The sequence below is a fragment of the Xenopus laevis genome, chromosome 5S (assembly GCF_017654675.1).
Source record: "Xenopus laevis strain J_2021 chromosome 5S, Xenopus_laevis_v10.1, whole genome shotgun sequence".
Classification (NCBI taxonomy): Eukaryota; Metazoa; Chordata; class Amphibia; order Anura; family Pipidae; genus Xenopus; species Xenopus laevis.
In genome coordinates, this window is record NC_054380.1 from 135,610,347 (window position 1) to 135,626,997 (window position 16,651).

Consider the following 16,651-nt stretch of genomic DNA (forward strand, 5'->3'; position numbering starts at 1 on the left):
TTCCTTAAAGCAATGGTCCCCAACCTTTTTTATCCGTGAGCCAATGTAAAAAGAGTTGGGGTGCAACACAAACATGAAAAAGTCCCTTGGGGTGCCATATAAGGGCTGTGATTGGCTATGGGCTATGTTATATGGACTGGCAGCCTACAGCAGGCTCTACTTGGAACTATACATGGTTTAAATGCAATTAAAACTTGCCTCCAAGCCAAAAATTCAAAAATAAGCACCTGCTTTGAGGCACTGAGAGCAACATCCAAGGGGTTGGAGAGCAACATGTTGCTCCCGAGCTACTGCTTGGGGATCATTGCCTTAAAGGAAGAGTAACACCAAAAAAATTAAAGTGTTTAAAAAGAATGACAATATATTTGCATTGCACTGGTACAGCTGGTAAGTTTGCTTTAAAAACACAAAAAAAGTAAATACACCAGTTTTACCAGTACAGGGCAACACTACATTATGCACTGCATTATATACTACACTTTCATTTTTTTTGGTGTTACTGTTCCTTTAACACAACGCACTCCTCCTGCCTCACTGTCTCTCTGACTCTCCTCTTATGATGCCTCTTTGGTCTCCCTCCCAATCGCACAGTGCCTCGAGTTATGTGACCTGTATAAAAGCACAAGGCCACTCGGTGACTAATAATATCTTTATAAATTACAGTAGGGGGTACATTATCCACTATATTAACTTAAGTTAAACACATTTTTGTTTTGCTTCTCTTTAATTATTATGCTCTTTTATTCAAACCATATTTACACAAACAGAACAAAGTGAAAGACTTTCTACAGCCAGAAATATATCTGTAAATTCTAGAGCTCATTTATTACTGGGACAACTGGATGCATAAATATGATAAATGAGTTAAGCCTCATTCATTTGCATGTCATACACTTTACAAAAGGGGCAAAAAGAAAACCACACAAATGCCAAATTTAAATTTATGCTAATGGAGTTGAACTTATGAGCGTGGCACAATGCAAAGTTTTCGTGGAAGTGGAGGACTTGTTAAACCGATAGCCGGCTTGACATCAAAGTTTGGGTCCCCAGGCGTAGGATGAAAAGAGAACTTCTGCATGAGGCTTGTAAAGAAAAGGAACAGCTCCATTTTGGCAAGTGTTTCTCCTATGCAGATCCTCTTTCCTGTAAATAAACACAATGGCAATAAGACATCAGAAACACAAAATAAACACAATGCAATAAATAATGTATATAATCCATCATGAATATGGTCCATAGTAACCAGAAGTAGGTAAACAATGTTATGCACCCAAAAGATTCTTGGAAATCTTGGAAATATCTAGTGATTGCATACACTTTCCAACACCCGAGGAAGGGAATGGGTAACAACCCGTCCCCGAAAAAGTTGTAAGTGATGTGAATTGGTGTCAAACCATTAACTCATGAATTAAACACAACTTTTTGTTTGCAAGAGGATAAAATAATTTTTATTGTTTTATTGGACACTGGAAGGAAGGTGCCAGTTAAACCACGTGCACTCCACTATTTTTGTTTGCGTTAGATATACCTTCCAACTGTCAATAGTTTATGGTCTGTATTTTGGCATATTTTAGGAAAAAAAAGGGTTGGGTTGTTAATTTGACCAATTGGGCATGACTGAATAAAACTAGGCAGGGTCTCGCCTTATCATAAGCCTAAAGTGCCCTAAACTGGGATTACAGCCCTAGGTAAAGCTTGAAAGTCAAAATTATCTAATACCAATAATATGATTATGTTCTTCCCAGTCATGAATAAGAATCCCAATGGCCTCATCGATGAAAATGCTTTTCAGAGGGACATTTCTGATACCTCCCCATGTTGTTGAACCTCTTAAAATTTCACCAAAGCCTTTGGTTGTCAATGGGATGCTGTGAACTGTATTTCATCAACATCTGCAATGATCTGATACATAAGTGCACCAACATAAGTACCTGTTGAGAAGGGCAAAAAGGCCGGTTTCATGACAAATTTGCCATCTGAATCCAGGAAATGCTCCGGATAAAATTCTTCTGCTCTTTCGAACTGTGTTTTGTCAAAGAGAACAGACTCGAGCAGTGGGACAACGTAGGTACCCTGCAAGCAAAACCACCATTATTTCATGTTCCCACTAGATCACATTTACGCTGCCATATTGTTTGCAGATTTTATTGATAAATGTTTGAAATTCCATTTACACACAATATCGATCTTTGCTGCACAAGCTCTCCATTATCTATTTACTGAATTCCTAGTTATATTGTGTTGCTCCTGTATTAAACCTAAAAAATAAACCTGCATGTGAATAAAATAGAATCTACTGTACATCCCAACAAAAACTGGTGAGTTTATGAGTTTACTGTATCACAGCCTGGGATGCAACAAATCTTACTAATACTGAATCCTCTACAAAACATTCGTCCAAAAGGTAAACTAAAAGGTTTGTCTCATTAGCATATTGTGTTGCCTTCTGGTGTCCAGCACTTCAGATTGGATCTGATCAGTGTAAGGCTCTGGTGGGATTTGAACCAATGACCTACCAGTTACTGGGTGCTCTTCCCTAACCACTGTGTGTGGTCTATTCTTGCAGTGTCGGACTGGGCTGGCAGGACTCAGGGAAAAACCCAGGCCCCAGCCCTCATGGGCACCATCGTCCCAGACCCACACTCCACTGTGCTCCCCTGATGGTGGCCGCTAAAAACAGAAGTCAAGTTACGTGCTGCTATGGGGGGGGGGGCTGAGTTGGCAGCACCAGTGGGCCCTGGACACCCAGTCCAACCCTGTATTCTTGCTTTGTCTGTGATCCTTACTGCCTTTAGAATCCCACCTTGTCTAATTTCCTAGCCTGTTTTGCCTAGTCCTGCTTCTCCACTTGGTCTGTCTTGTCCATTCTAATCAGTCTTTTCTCTCATCCCACTCCATCCTCTCCTGTTTCAGTTTTTCCAGATCATTGCCCACTCCACTTTCTCTAGTCCCTTTATTATATCCCAACCGCCAGGTGCTTTATGGACTCATCACCCTCCTATTTTAGTACAATATTGAGAATTTCCCTATTAGTAGTCCCTTACAATTAGACTGCAACACCAATGATTTGGCAGAATCCTACAGGAAGTGTTAGAATTCAGTCCAGTTCTTGTTTGGGTGCATTTCCAATCACAGATTTGTAATTAAGACACACCTTTCCCTTTTCCTTATTTGAAGGGGTTGACATTAAGAACTTTAATTCCAACTATATACGCTTGCCACTTGTGAATTACCTTTGGCAGATGATAACCCTTGAAGTTAATATCCCTGGTGGTTGCATGTGGTAAATTCATTGGCACAACATTGGCAACCCTTTGCGTTTCATGAACGACAGCGTTGGTATAGGGCATACTTTTGCGATGATGAAATTGTGGCTGAGATGATCCAATCACTCGATCAATTTCCTCATGAACACGTTCTGAAACAAATGTATAGTGCATTACTGGTGGTAGATGGAATCCAAAATCTTATAGTGTTAACTCATCTAGTAACCTGTTAAATACTGTATATTTAGGGTACTTTTACTAATACCCTGGATACTAAGGGGCACAAAATATGCTTTATAGTGATCATGTAGGAAACATTGTGTCCAGAAAATGTGTTGCTCTCTGCTTAGGAATGACTAGACATTCCCTAGTCTGTGCCAGGTAATATCGTACACCAAAAGTTATGTGTCACGGTCGGCACCCAACACCAGAACCAACACCAGGCACCCTGGTCTCCGCTTGTGCTTCACCTGTAGTGTGACCACCTTTGGGCCTCGGGAGGAGCCCTCAGCTTACTTGGATGCCACCTGGACTTAAACGAGAGGTGCAAGATGAGAGATCTGGATAGGCAGAGGGGCACGACTGTAAAGCAAAGTCTTTGGACAGAAGGTCGTAGTACAAGGCGTTAGGCAATAGAGTGGTCAGATCAGGCCGGGTCGAGGCAGGCAGAGAATAAACGTAGTCAGGCAGGCAAGGGTCAAACCAGGAAGTCAATCAGAGGGTTAATCAGAAGAGGTAGTCGGTATTCAGGCAAAGGTCAGGATCCAGAAGTCAGAATAGTCAAAAGCCAGGCAGGGGTCACAACAGGAATCAAAAACAGGTTCAGACAGATATAGCTTAAGCTCAGAAGCACCAGGAACAAATCCTATCATGGGCAAGGTCTGGAAGTCCTTTCAGGCTATTTATACCTTTTGAATTTCGCGCCCTTTAAATGGAACAGCAGTGCGCCGCGCGCGTCCTAGAGAGCAGGCGCCTACTGCCTACAAGCAGGGACGGCGAGGTGGGCGTCCCCGCGGAGGGGGCGGCAGGTGTCCCTGCCGTCCCCACACTAGACCACCAGGTAAGTTCTTCACATTATGGATGATATTTGAATCTATTAATTCATGCATTCCGGTTGATGGCCCATGTATGAGAGAGAATAATGTTTTGTACTCACTTTGGATAAGAGGATTTTTTACCATAAAGGATATTGCCCAGCGGATAGAGGCGATTGTTGTGTCTGTTCCAGCAGCAAATAAAGTTGCCAGAATACTTATAAGGTTCTTTTCATGAAAATAAGACTTAGGATTCCCTTTTTCCTAATAGAAAATAAAATATAAAACATTATATAGTAAGAGACAGTATAAATTGTACAATGGGATGTAGTTTTTTTGTTCTGTAGGATAGATGGCTATTGAACCCTTGTTGTGAGAGGCAATTCCAATCTTGCCCACAACAAACATGAAGCATAGCAAAGATCAAAAGCAAACCCTGAAATGAAGAATCTACTGTGATGAAACAATAGTACTTATACAAGGTGCCGTTGACACATTGGTGGATGCCACAAAGATGAATATCTCAAAAATCAATGCACTGAAATTTTCTTTTAGGATTTCAAATGGGTGAATGTAGCAAAGTTATAAAAACTGTTCAGAAAACAGCCCCTCCCCATATATTGTCAAGTCCAAAGTGATTACACATTCTCTTTCCTCAAAAGACATATTTATCAAGGGTCGAATTGAGAATTGAAAAAACTTTGAAATTCAAAAAGACCAACCGAAATTAAGTCAAAGTTTTTTTTTGGTTGAAATGGTCGAAGTTGAATTTTTAAAAAGACAATGCATGATAAATTTCGATATTCAAATTTTTTAATTATTTCAAATTCAAATTGGATTTGGACTATTCCCTAGTTGAAGTACACAAAAATAGCTCAATATTTGAAAATTCACCTTGACCTTTGATAAATCTGCCCCTAAATGACAGTGTGTTGGGAATTTCCTTAACTGAGAAGGATCTGAGGGTTTTTGTGGATAACAAGTTGTCTATTTCCAGTCAGTGTCATTCTGTGGCTACTAAAGCAAATAAAGTTCTTGTATAAAAAAGGGCATTAACTCAAGGGATGAAAACTTAATTATGTCTCTTTATAGGTCCCTGGTGAGGCCTCATCTGGAGTATGGGGGCAGTTTTGGACTCCAGTCCTTAAGAGGGATATAAATGAGCTGGAGAGAGTGCAGAGACTTAGTGCAACTAAACTGGTTAGAGGAAGGGAAGAGTTAAATTATGAGGGGAGACTGACAAGGTTGGGGTTGTTTTCATTGGAAAAAAAGATGCTTGTGAGGACAGTGAGGTTGGGGAATGCACTGCCGGTTGATGTTGTGATGCTAATTCTGTTAATGACTTTGATTTCTTGGACAAGCAGAAAATCCAAGGCTACTATGACACTAAAGTTGGTATAGATATGAGTATATATATATATAATTTATGTGAGTTTATGGAGGGGTCATTGTCAGTGTGTGTATGGATGCTGGGTTTTCATTTGGAGGGGTTGAGCTTAATGGACTTTGGTCTTTTTCCAACCCCATGTAACTATGTAACTATCTACAGAGAGACCTTTTGTATTCAATCATTAATAGTCAGTGCCGGGCCACGCTGGGCAGGCGCCCTAGGCAGTCGGGGCGCCTGTTTGGTGTGTGCATGCGCAAATTTACGCTTGCATGTACAAATTTATGCTCGCATGCGCGGATTTATGCGCGCATTTGCGATATAGTGCGCATGCGTGAGGTTCATGCGCAGAAGAGCAAAAAGTGTGAAGAAACGGGCAGAGAAGGGAACCGGACTTTGGGTAGGCGACAGAGGAGGTACGTGCCTGTTGCCCTCCCAGCTTTGCGCCCTAGGCACGTGCCTACTCTGCCTACCCCTAGTTCCGGCCCTGTTAATAGTTACTTTGAACTAAATGTCTAGCTCTAATACAATTAAATATTACTACATACTGTACATGCCTACAGCTCTTCAACAACAATGTATTTGTATATCTTTATTTTCAACTTTGTATTACCTCGAGTTGCCTGACAAGAAATGCATCAATATAACCTCTTTGATCGTCTCGTTCAAGAACTTTAAGGTGCTTCATAAAAGTTTCCCGCAGAAAGCTATGCAATTCCTCCAGATTTTTCATAATTCTCTTGTGGTCACCGGGGAAGAAGCGTAAAATTGGAAATATATTGTATAACTACAAGAAAACAACATTATACACAATATATTAGTCCTAATATACAGTCGCTAATTATGGCTCTTAAACAAAACTCTTAAACAAACTTATCATCATTATGGATGAATTGATTCTGATCGATACTTAGTCATTCTGGGATGTATCACATTTATCGTGGGGAATAAAAAATTTGAATCTCTACAGGCTATGGTAAATAATACTTTATTTTGAACAAATCAGTAGGCAAATACAAATATGTAAATGGTACAAATATTAATGCAACATTCTGACAGTACTTTGGGTTTATTAATTAATTTATTAAATCAATACTCAGTCCTTTAGGCTAAAGTGCTATAGGGGAACAGTGATGGTAAGTCCAGGGTTTGTTTGACCACAGCACCATGGCAGTAACGGAAATGTATATGTAGATCATCGCCTACGGCAACAGAGAAAGAAACAGAAAAAAATAGCGCAATATTTTTCAATATCACACCAACACCCAGGGGCCGATTCATCAAGGGTCGAATATCGAGGGTTAATTAACCCTCGATATTCGACTAGGAACTAAAATCCTTCGACTTCGAATATCGAAGTCGAAGGATTTAGCGCAAATGCTACGATCGAACGATCGAAGGATAATTCCTTCGATCGAACGATTAAATCCTTCGAATCGAACGATTCGAAGGATTTTAATCCAACGATCGAAGGAATATCCTTCGATCAAAAAAACTTAGGCAAGCCTATGGGGGCCTTCCCCATAGGCTAACATTGACTTCGGTAGCTTTTAGCTGCCGAAGTAGGGGGCCGAAGTTTTTTTTAAAGAGGCAGTACTTCGACTATCGAATAGTCGAACGATTTTTATTTCGAATCCTTCGATTCAAAGTCGTAGTCATAGTCGAAGGTCGAAGTAGCCCATTCGATGGTCGAAGTAGCCCAAAAAACACTTCGAAATTCGAAGTTTTTTTACTTCGAATCCTTCACTCGAGCTTGATGAATCGGCCCCCCAGTGTCCAGGGTTTTTTTTGAGGTGTTTTTCCCCTTTCAATTTCCACAAAACTTTGCATGTCACCAATAACAGTGGAAATTTAAAGGGGAAATACACCTCAAAAAAAAAAAACCTGGACACTGGGGGGCACATTTACTAATGGTCGAAGTTAAATACCTCGAACATCAAAGTCGAAGGATTTAGCGCTATTCGTTCGATCGAACGATCAAAGGAATAATCGTTCGATCGAACGATTAAATCCTTCGAATCGAACGATTCGAAGGATTTTAATCCATCGATCTAACGATTTTCATTCAATCAGAAATTGTCTAGAAAGCCTATGGGGACCTTCCCCATAGGCTAACATTGATGCATGGTAAGCTTTAGGTGGCGAAGTAGGTGATCGAAGTTTTTTTTAAAGAGACAGTACTTCAACTATCGAATAGTCGAACGATTTTTAGTTCCAATCGTTCGATTCGAAGTCAAAGTCGTAGTCGAAGGTCGAAGTAGCCAAAAAAATACTTCGAAATTCAATTTTTTTTTATTCTATTCCTTCACGAGCTAAGTAAATGTGCCCCTGGGTGTTGGTGTGATATTGAAACATATTGCGCAAATTTTTTCTGTTTCTCTCTCTGTTGCCATAGGCGCTGATCTGCATATACATTTTTGGATACTTTTTTTGTGCAGCTGAGAGACTGTGGGAAGATCGGCAAGAGAAAATGATTTTAATGGACTTTTTCCATTTTTCTTAATTATTCTCTGTTAATGGCAGTAACGGAACTAGGTGGGGGCGAGCCCTGGTGCGGGCTGTGCAGCTGGGCCCCCCCCTCGTCCGTGTGCGAATTTACTTTGCGGCTGCAGCCGACTCCAGCCAATCTGCCGGGGGGGCCCTGCGGGGGTGCGGGCCCTGGCCCAGTTGCACCCCCTGCTCCCCTGGTAGTTAGGCCACTGCATCATGGTATATTTTCTTTTTTGTGTGTGGCATCTGACAATTTTGAGGTATGTAAAGGCAATGGAAAATGGGTAGATGCTAAGCATTGTTCAACCTATGGGTGGGAAACGAAACACTCCAAATTCCACCCCAAACCTTAAATTGAATAGCAACTTCCTACAGGAACAAGTGCACTTGCTTGAAAAATGTTTGAGTAAGCATTTTCCACAGGAGAATCTCCTTAAAAGAAAGGTCCACATAAACAATGTTTTATTAGATAATTTGATTACAGTTTTGTAGATTGTAAAATTGTAGCTTCGATTTTTGCAAATTTGGTTTCTGCCCTTTTGAATCATGCCATATGGTCAGTTATATTGAAATTGGAAGAAAATGCTCATTTATTGATGATTAATCACTGTAACTATAGCAAAATGAGCTATAAGACCTTATTTTCATATATATCTACTATCATATTTGGTGCCACAAACTGCACTTCAACCAGAAGGTTTAAAGGCAAAAGAACAGAAACATCCGAGGAGTCTGTAAATAGCACTAGATTTCCAATCCAGCCCTAGATCACAACCAGACCCCGGACACAAGTGGTATTTAAAATGTACACTAAGTGCAGTACTTTGCTCTTGTCCAGGGTCTGGCAATACTTTGCACCCAGCATTGGATTGGAAATGTTCATGTTTCAAGGTATGAAGCAAGCATGATACTTTGGTTTGTCAGTCATTTCAAAACCACAGTACAGTATTTTCCAGCTGAAAATATTTTATCTTTCCTTGGGTGAATCGGTGTGTCAGTGAAGAGAGGACACTTACTATAACTGAAGGACTTCCAAGAAGTCTGAAATTTTCATGAACGAGGTGCAGAACTCTTAATAAAGTTGGGTGCTGGTAATTATCAAAGCGGTGTCCAAGCACAATAGATGAAATGATATTGCCAACAGCAACACTTATGAATTCTTTTAGCTCGACAGGCTCATCTGTTCAATAGAAACACATGTACGCATGAAGTTATTTCAATATCAAACATAAGGATAAGAAGATCCAATGGGAGGAGAGCACCTCACCTAGAGCAGTTATATTAACTATCCTGAGATTATCATCAAATGGAAAAACTAGTAAACCCTATAAGTCATAGACATGCTTGGAATTGGAACACTTTAAATACATGGACATGGGCACATTTACTATGGGTCGAATATCGAGGGTTAATTAACCCTCGATATTCGACCATCGAAGTTAAATCCTTCGACTTCGAATATTGAAGTCAAAGGATTTACCGCAATTCGCAGATCGAAGGAAAAATCGTTCAATCCACGATTAAATCCTTCGAATCGAACGATTTGAAGGATTTTAATCCATCGATCGTCCGATTTTCCTTTGATCAGAAATTGCTAGGAAGCCTATGGGGACCTTCCCCATAGGCTAAAATTGGTGCTCAGTAGGTTTTAGGTGGCGAAGTAGGTGGTCAAAGTTTTTTTTAAAGAGACAGTACTTTGACTATCAAATGGTCGAATAGTCGAACGATTTTTAGTTCGAATTGTTCGATTTGAAGTCGTAGTCGAAGGTCGAAGTAGTCAATTCGATGGTCGAAGTAGCCAAAAAATACTTCGAAATTTGAAGTATTTTTCATTCTAATTCTTCACTCGAGCTAAGTAAATGTGCCCCATAATATAAGGGAGGTAGGATGCTTCAGAAGGGCAGGTCGAAATTAAAATAAAAGTTTGTGAAATGATTCATCAAGTGCAAAATAAACAGAAATCATGAGCCAGAGTTTTGAGGAAGAAAAACAATACAATTAATGAATTAGAGAAATGCTTAAAAGAGCTGCGGGGAACAAACCTTAAAAAGCAAAATATTTGTCATGTTTCACCCTGAATGGAATAACAGCTACTGCAGAGGCCCGAAAATTTGCCAGCGACAGCTTCGCAACCATTGCAAGAAAATGTATGGGGGAACCGAAAAGACGCCAGCGTTTTTTAGGGACTTAGAAACTTTTTCCACTAAAAATATGATGTAAGTAACAGAAGATTTTGAAAGATCTATGCACTTCGCTTAGTCTGAGCTGGCGAAGGCAAGTCTGGCAAAGAGGTAATGTTCAGTAAAATTCACATCTTTGTTAAATTGCGTAGTTCAAGTGCAAATGAGCGCTAGTGTCTGTCTCTTTCGCTAGCGAAGTTACACCTGCGCCCTTTAGTAAAGTGCTTGAAAGTGGTAACACTGGCGAATCATCGCCAGCATTAGTCACTTTGCCCTTTAGTAAATCTGCCCCTTACAGTGGACAAGCTATAGATATCCACTATGGGAATTGAAAGGTTTAAGGCATGGGCTACCAGTGGTCGCATATTAGCTGACATCTTATATTGGCATGAGTTTGTAGAATAAGGACATGATAGCCCAAATAACCTTGGGCTCACAGCCTCAGTGGGGAAGCTTGGACAGAAAATGTTTATATTAAAGTGAAAACTTTCATATTACTTCAGATGAACTCCATCCAATTCATGGAAAAGATATAACGACTAACTCCCGTCTTGGATCTCGCCTACACAAGGCTTGTTAACGCCTGCTAATAGGTTATGTCATGTTATTTCTGAACGCTGTCTATTCACGGAGGGGCACATGAATGCACGTCCCAAAAAGATGCATTCCATTCACCCTGTTTGTTCTGTATCTAGCAGTAGGAAGTCTAAAACAACTGAAGAAATCACTTGTATGACTGTAAAACATAATCAAGTCTATTTGATTCCTGTGATTCTTAGGGGCAGATTTATCAAGGGTCGAAGTGAATTTGAGGGAATTTTCGAAGTAAAAAAATTCCAAATTCAAAGTAATTTTTTGGATACTTCGACTATCAAATAGGATACTACAACTTAGAATTTACTTGGTTCGAAGTAAAAATAGTTCGAATATTGAACCATTCGATAATCAAAGTACTGTCTCTTTAAAAAAACGTTGACTTCAATACTTCGCCAAATTAAACCTGCCGAAGTGCTATGTTAGCCAATGGGGACCTTCTACAACCATTTTCTAAGTCTTTACACATCAAAGTAAAATCGTTCGATTGTACGCTAAAAAAATAAGATCGTACGCTAAACGATTTAACCGTTCGATCGAGCGATAAATCTGCCCCTTAATGTAAAGTTATTTTTGGACGCTTTAACGCCTCCATGAGGGAGGGTGCCTTTCCTGTGAAGAACAAAATACTTCATGTGCCATCACCCTTAGACTTATCACTAATATATACTGCATCTCTGCTCTTTCTTATGACCTGAATGAATGAAAAACGTTTATTTGACACAAGCTTTGTAGATTCTGAAGTCACAATGAGTCAGAACCCCGAACAAAGTAATCGCAGAGGTTTATAGACTTAGGAATGTATGACATAACAACTTTTGGGGAAAAAAGGGGAGTAGCTGATGGATGAGCATAAAGATACCTCCTGACAGCACAGAAAAACAAAGAACTGCTCTTATAGCCAAGCAGGTAGTTCACCCTCAAGGCCAGGGTAGTAGTGACCAAGACTAGTTTGAGAACAGAATTCGTCCAAGGCAGTGGGCTCACAGGGAAATCTGCATACACAGAATTTTATTCTCAGTCATTACCTTACCATATTCCAAATGTCCTGCAGCAGATGATTCTGGAAAGAAAATGTAAATTAAAATCTAAACAAACTGTTTACTATTGGGTTGCAAGTACCTTTATATACTTCAACTTCTTTAATCAGAAAACCACATTCCTCAATGATCTTATCCTCTATAGTTCTTTTGCCCATGCCAAAGTCACGGAATGTGGAAAGGGTAAACCTTCTCATCTCTTTCCAGTTATCACCACGAGCGAATGGAATACCTGCGGAATATAGCAATACAATGAGACGTTATCACTAAACTATTGGAATGTCAAACGGTCACAACAACACACGCACTTGACATAAAGCAGCACTTTGGCCCTTAGCCTAAATGTTATTAGGCAGTTATGCATACTGACAGCTAGGACAGATATAACTATATATTTCTAAAGAAACAAGGTAAGTAAAGAATCTGAAACATTGCTCAAGTTACATGGAGATTGAAAGCATCTAAAAGTGTACAGACATCATGGTGTGCACCCCAAAGAAAAAATTTAGTTTTTGAGTATGGTATATTTTATTAGTGATGGGCAATTTGCGCTGTTTCGCATTGCCAAAAAATTCACGAACTTCCCGCAAAATTTGCGAAACGGCGAAATATTTGCGAAATGGGGTCTGTTTTTGATGCCAGTGTCAGTTTTTTGGACTAATTTCGCAAGACGGGTGCGAAAATTCGCCGGCGTCAAAAAAAATGTTGCCGGTGAATTTATACGCCCGTTTTGCGAAATTATTCGCCGGCGGCAAATTTGCCACTAATTCACGCCGTGCGAAAAAATTCGCCCATCACTATATTTCACATGTTATTTATAAGTGCTTCCATTTCTGCATTGTTCAAATTGGAACAGATCTTTAATTCATTTTAAGTATATATTGTTTCTCACTTTCCTTTTAGGAAATCTTTCCACTGGTTATGTTACTATGGGGCAGAGTTTTTGAACTCCCATAATTTCGAAATTCGAATAAAAAAAGACCAACCGATATTTAACAAAATCAAAGGTTTTTTTGGGGGGAAATGCACCACACTTTATACTTACAACTCGTCGCAGATTCTGGCAGTGGACTTCATGGCATCCATCTTCCAGGTGCTAGGTAAGCTGCCTGGAAGATCGTCAATCTCCGTCAATTTCGGTGCATGTGCAGTTGTCGCAAACCGGCAAATTGCTTTAACTGCGCATGCCCGGTCAGCTCACAGAGAACCCAGAAGATTGATGCCGTGAAGTCCAATGCCAGAATCTGCAACGAGGAGTAAGTATAACGTATGGGGCATTTCCCTGGAGGGGGCAGTTAGCCAGGGTGGAGGAGGGTCTATGTGGGGTGGGGTACAGGGTTTTTTTCTACAGGGTTTCCGTCTCCTTTAAGGTGGCATTCCATTGGTAGATCATGTAGACTTTCTGAACACTTGTCCCACAGGGTAAATGGGCAGAGAGAGGAGTATGATTGACCACACATGGCTTATTTCTATTGTTCTGATCTTTAATGTAAAGAGCACAAATGACCAGAACAAAGAGAACCTGCAGCTTCACTTAAGAAAAACATATGTATATTCAGCCGAATGGGGAACCACGAGGTGCATGGACTTCTACCTGATACCCCAACTATCTTGTCTAGTTTGGAAAATGCATGTACAGTTACAGCTTCATAATTGATTTAACTACAAAGGCACCACCAAGTAAAAAAATATACAGGTCCCTTTGGTGCTAAGCACCCCCTAGGGGAAGATTTACTAAGGGTCAAATTTCGAAGTTAAAAAAACGTAGAAATTCGACCCTCGAATTGAAATCCGTCGACTCCGAATATCGAAGAATTTTTAGCGTATTCGATCGATAGAAATCGTTTGACCAAACAATCAAATCGTTCGAAACGAACGATTCAAAGGATTTTTAGCGAAAGGTCCCCATAGGCTAACATTGCACTTCGGTAGCTTTAATTTGGCGAAATATGAAGTCGAAATTTTTTTTTAAAGAGACAATACTTTAATTATCGAATGGTCAAATAGTCAAATGGTTTTTACTTCGAATCGTTTGAATCAAAGTCGAATGGTCGAATATAGCTTATTCGATGGTCGAAGTACCCAAAAATTTACCTCAAAATTCAAACTTTTTGACATTCGAACCATTCACTTGAGCTTAGTAAATCTGCCCCTTAATGTCTATTCTTTATAACAAGATTGATAGCTTGGAAAATGATTCATTTTATTTCTTCATCACCTAATTATGAGTGTCTTTCCATATGTAGCACATGTCCTTCATGGCAAAGGAACAATGGGAAATGTTTCCTAGAGCAAATATTATTTGAATAATTTGACTATGATGGCCCCACACATACCGTATCCCTGGTGCATGTCTTCAAAAACTGGGACAAAAGGTCTTTCTGAAAATACTTCTGCATTGTCAATAAGGGCTTCCTTCACTGCGTCATAGCCTGACAGCACAACCATTTCCACAGTTCCCATCTGAACCCTGAATATATTGCCATGTTTCCTTGACATCTGAAATACAGAGAGAGGATAATGTAATTAAAATCTGATCACATCATTTCTACAGAAGGAGAACCATATCTGACCAACTGGAGGCCTGATATTCAGGTGTGGTCCTCCAAGGGATTGTGTGCGACGTTATCATATTAATATTGTCTGGCAATCAGCTATGTGGTATGTCAAGTAATCTGTCTACTGCATGTGAAATGTTGAACAGCACTCTAGGGGGCAAATTCACTAAGATTCGAAGTTGCGCCAGGCGCAACTTCGCCGCACTTCGCCGCACTTCGCCAGGCGTAGTTTCGCCAGCGCTCTGCAAATTCACTAAAATCGGAAGTTGCGCACAGGGGTAGCGTAAGTTTGCGAAGTTGCGCTAGCGTTGATTCGCCAAGCGAAGCGAAGTTTCACTAGCGATGGTTCATTTGCATACGGCGCCAAATTCAAATTTCAATGGAGGAACACGTATCAGCACTACAAATGCCTAGAAAACCTTCAAAACATCAAATAAAATTTTTATTTTGCCCTACACATGTGCCCACTGTCTAGGTAAGTTGCCATGAGTCAGGAAATGTAGGGGGGAAGGAGGGGAGCCCTAAAAAATGTTTTAATCTTTTTCAGCCTATCACCCATAATGTAGAAAACACGCCAGCGTTTTTTGGGACTTAGAAAAATTTTTGACTTTTTTTGAAGCAATCCCTATCTACTCTATTGCGCTTCGCCTGGTCTGAGGTAGCGAAGGAAGTCTGGCGTAAAAGGTAGCGTTCAGTACACTGCGCGCGTTAGTGAATTTGCGTAGTTTCGTCCGTAGCGAAAATTCGCCAGGCATAAGGGTGCGAAGTAACACTAGCGAATCTACGCCAGCGTTCGTTAGTGAATTTGCGAAGTAACGAAAATGCCCAACGCTAGCGAATTGACGCTAGCGTTCAGCGCTTCGGCGCTTAGTGAATTTGCCTCTAGGACTTAAATAATAGCAATAGGGAAATTACGTGTAGGCCTATATACAGTATGTTCTTTTACTGCATATACAGTATGGGCAAAGAAATGATAGATAATAGATGATAGATAGAGAGAGAGAGAGAGAGAGAGAGAGAGAGAGAGAGAGAGAGAGAGAGAGAGAGAGAGAGAGAGAGAGAGAGAGAGAGAGAGAGAGAGAGATAGATAGATAGATAGATAGATAGATAGATAGATAATAGATAAATAGAAGGAATGATAGGTAGATAGACAGAGAGATAGATAGATGATAGATAGATAGATAGATAGATAGATAGATAGAAGGAATGATAGGTAGATAGACAGAGAGATAGATAGATGATAGATAGATGATCAGTCAGTTGAACTCCATGACTCCATGTTGTGATGTCAGTCAGCCTTTCAGGGTTACTGACTAGTGATGGGCGAATTTGTCCTGAAACGCGAATTTTTATGCCAGTGACTAAATTGATGGGCATTAAAGTCAATGGGTGTCCATTTAATTGTCGCCAGCGTCTGAACTGTCGATGGCTTCGGAACTATCACCGGCAAATTTATGAATTTATTCGCCAGAGAAACGCAGAAATTCGCAGCGAATTTGCGACTGGCGAATAAATTCACCCATCTCTATTACTGACATAACGTGGGGTCCAACTGGATCATAGGTTCTTAGAGTATTCGCATAGCATGTTGATGAGTCTGGAGCCGGTATTTACCTTCATTAGTGCATCACTGGGCCTTTTGAGATTTATCATGTGCAAATGTCCAATCAACGGTAGCGATGGGGGCCCTGAAGGGAAATTCTTAGCTGGTCTTCTTATCCAGTCTCTCAAAGCATAAAGCAGAATTAATACAGCTGTTACCAGCAATAGACACACAGAGGGGGAATACACCAGGTCCATTGTCTCCTTCTCTCTGAATACCTGCCCTGCTTCAGAATAAGGCTTAGTACAATCCAGTCTGCTTCTGCTTTTTAGTCTTCCCCCCTCCTTCTTTGACTTTGTTTATCATCCCCATTATTAGCTGAGCCATATGAGAAATGATTAACAAAGTGTTTAACGTAGTTTTCTTTGCTACGTATATTAAGAGCCAGTAGCAAAGTCCCTGTTTGTGAATCCAGCTAGAGGCAGCAGAATATTGCAGGAATTCTGTAGCGTAATTTTAGGTTTCTGGATAAAAATGAATCATAGTAAACATTGCCCGA

At 40.3% G+C, this 16,651-nt stretch overlaps 1 protein-coding gene across 1 annotated transcript; it reads right to left on the bottom strand.

Moving 5' to 3' along the window:
- Nucleotides 1-711: 711 nt before the first annotated feature.
- Nucleotides 712-16,380, bottom strand: XB5870707.S (cytochrome P450 2K4-like S homeolog). The gene is given in 9 exon segments (NM_001089905.1): nucleotides 712-1,143; nucleotides 1,932-2,073; nucleotides 3,234-3,418; nucleotides 4,423-4,564; nucleotides 6,301-6,474; nucleotides 9,194-9,357; nucleotides 12,074-12,223; nucleotides 14,328-14,490; nucleotides 16,164-16,380. Coding segments are annotated over 9 exon segments (1,488 nt in total). The 5' UTR covers nucleotides 16,350-16,380; the 3' UTR covers nucleotides 712-961.
- Between the last annotated feature and the right edge of the window lie 271 nt (nucleotides 16,381-16,651).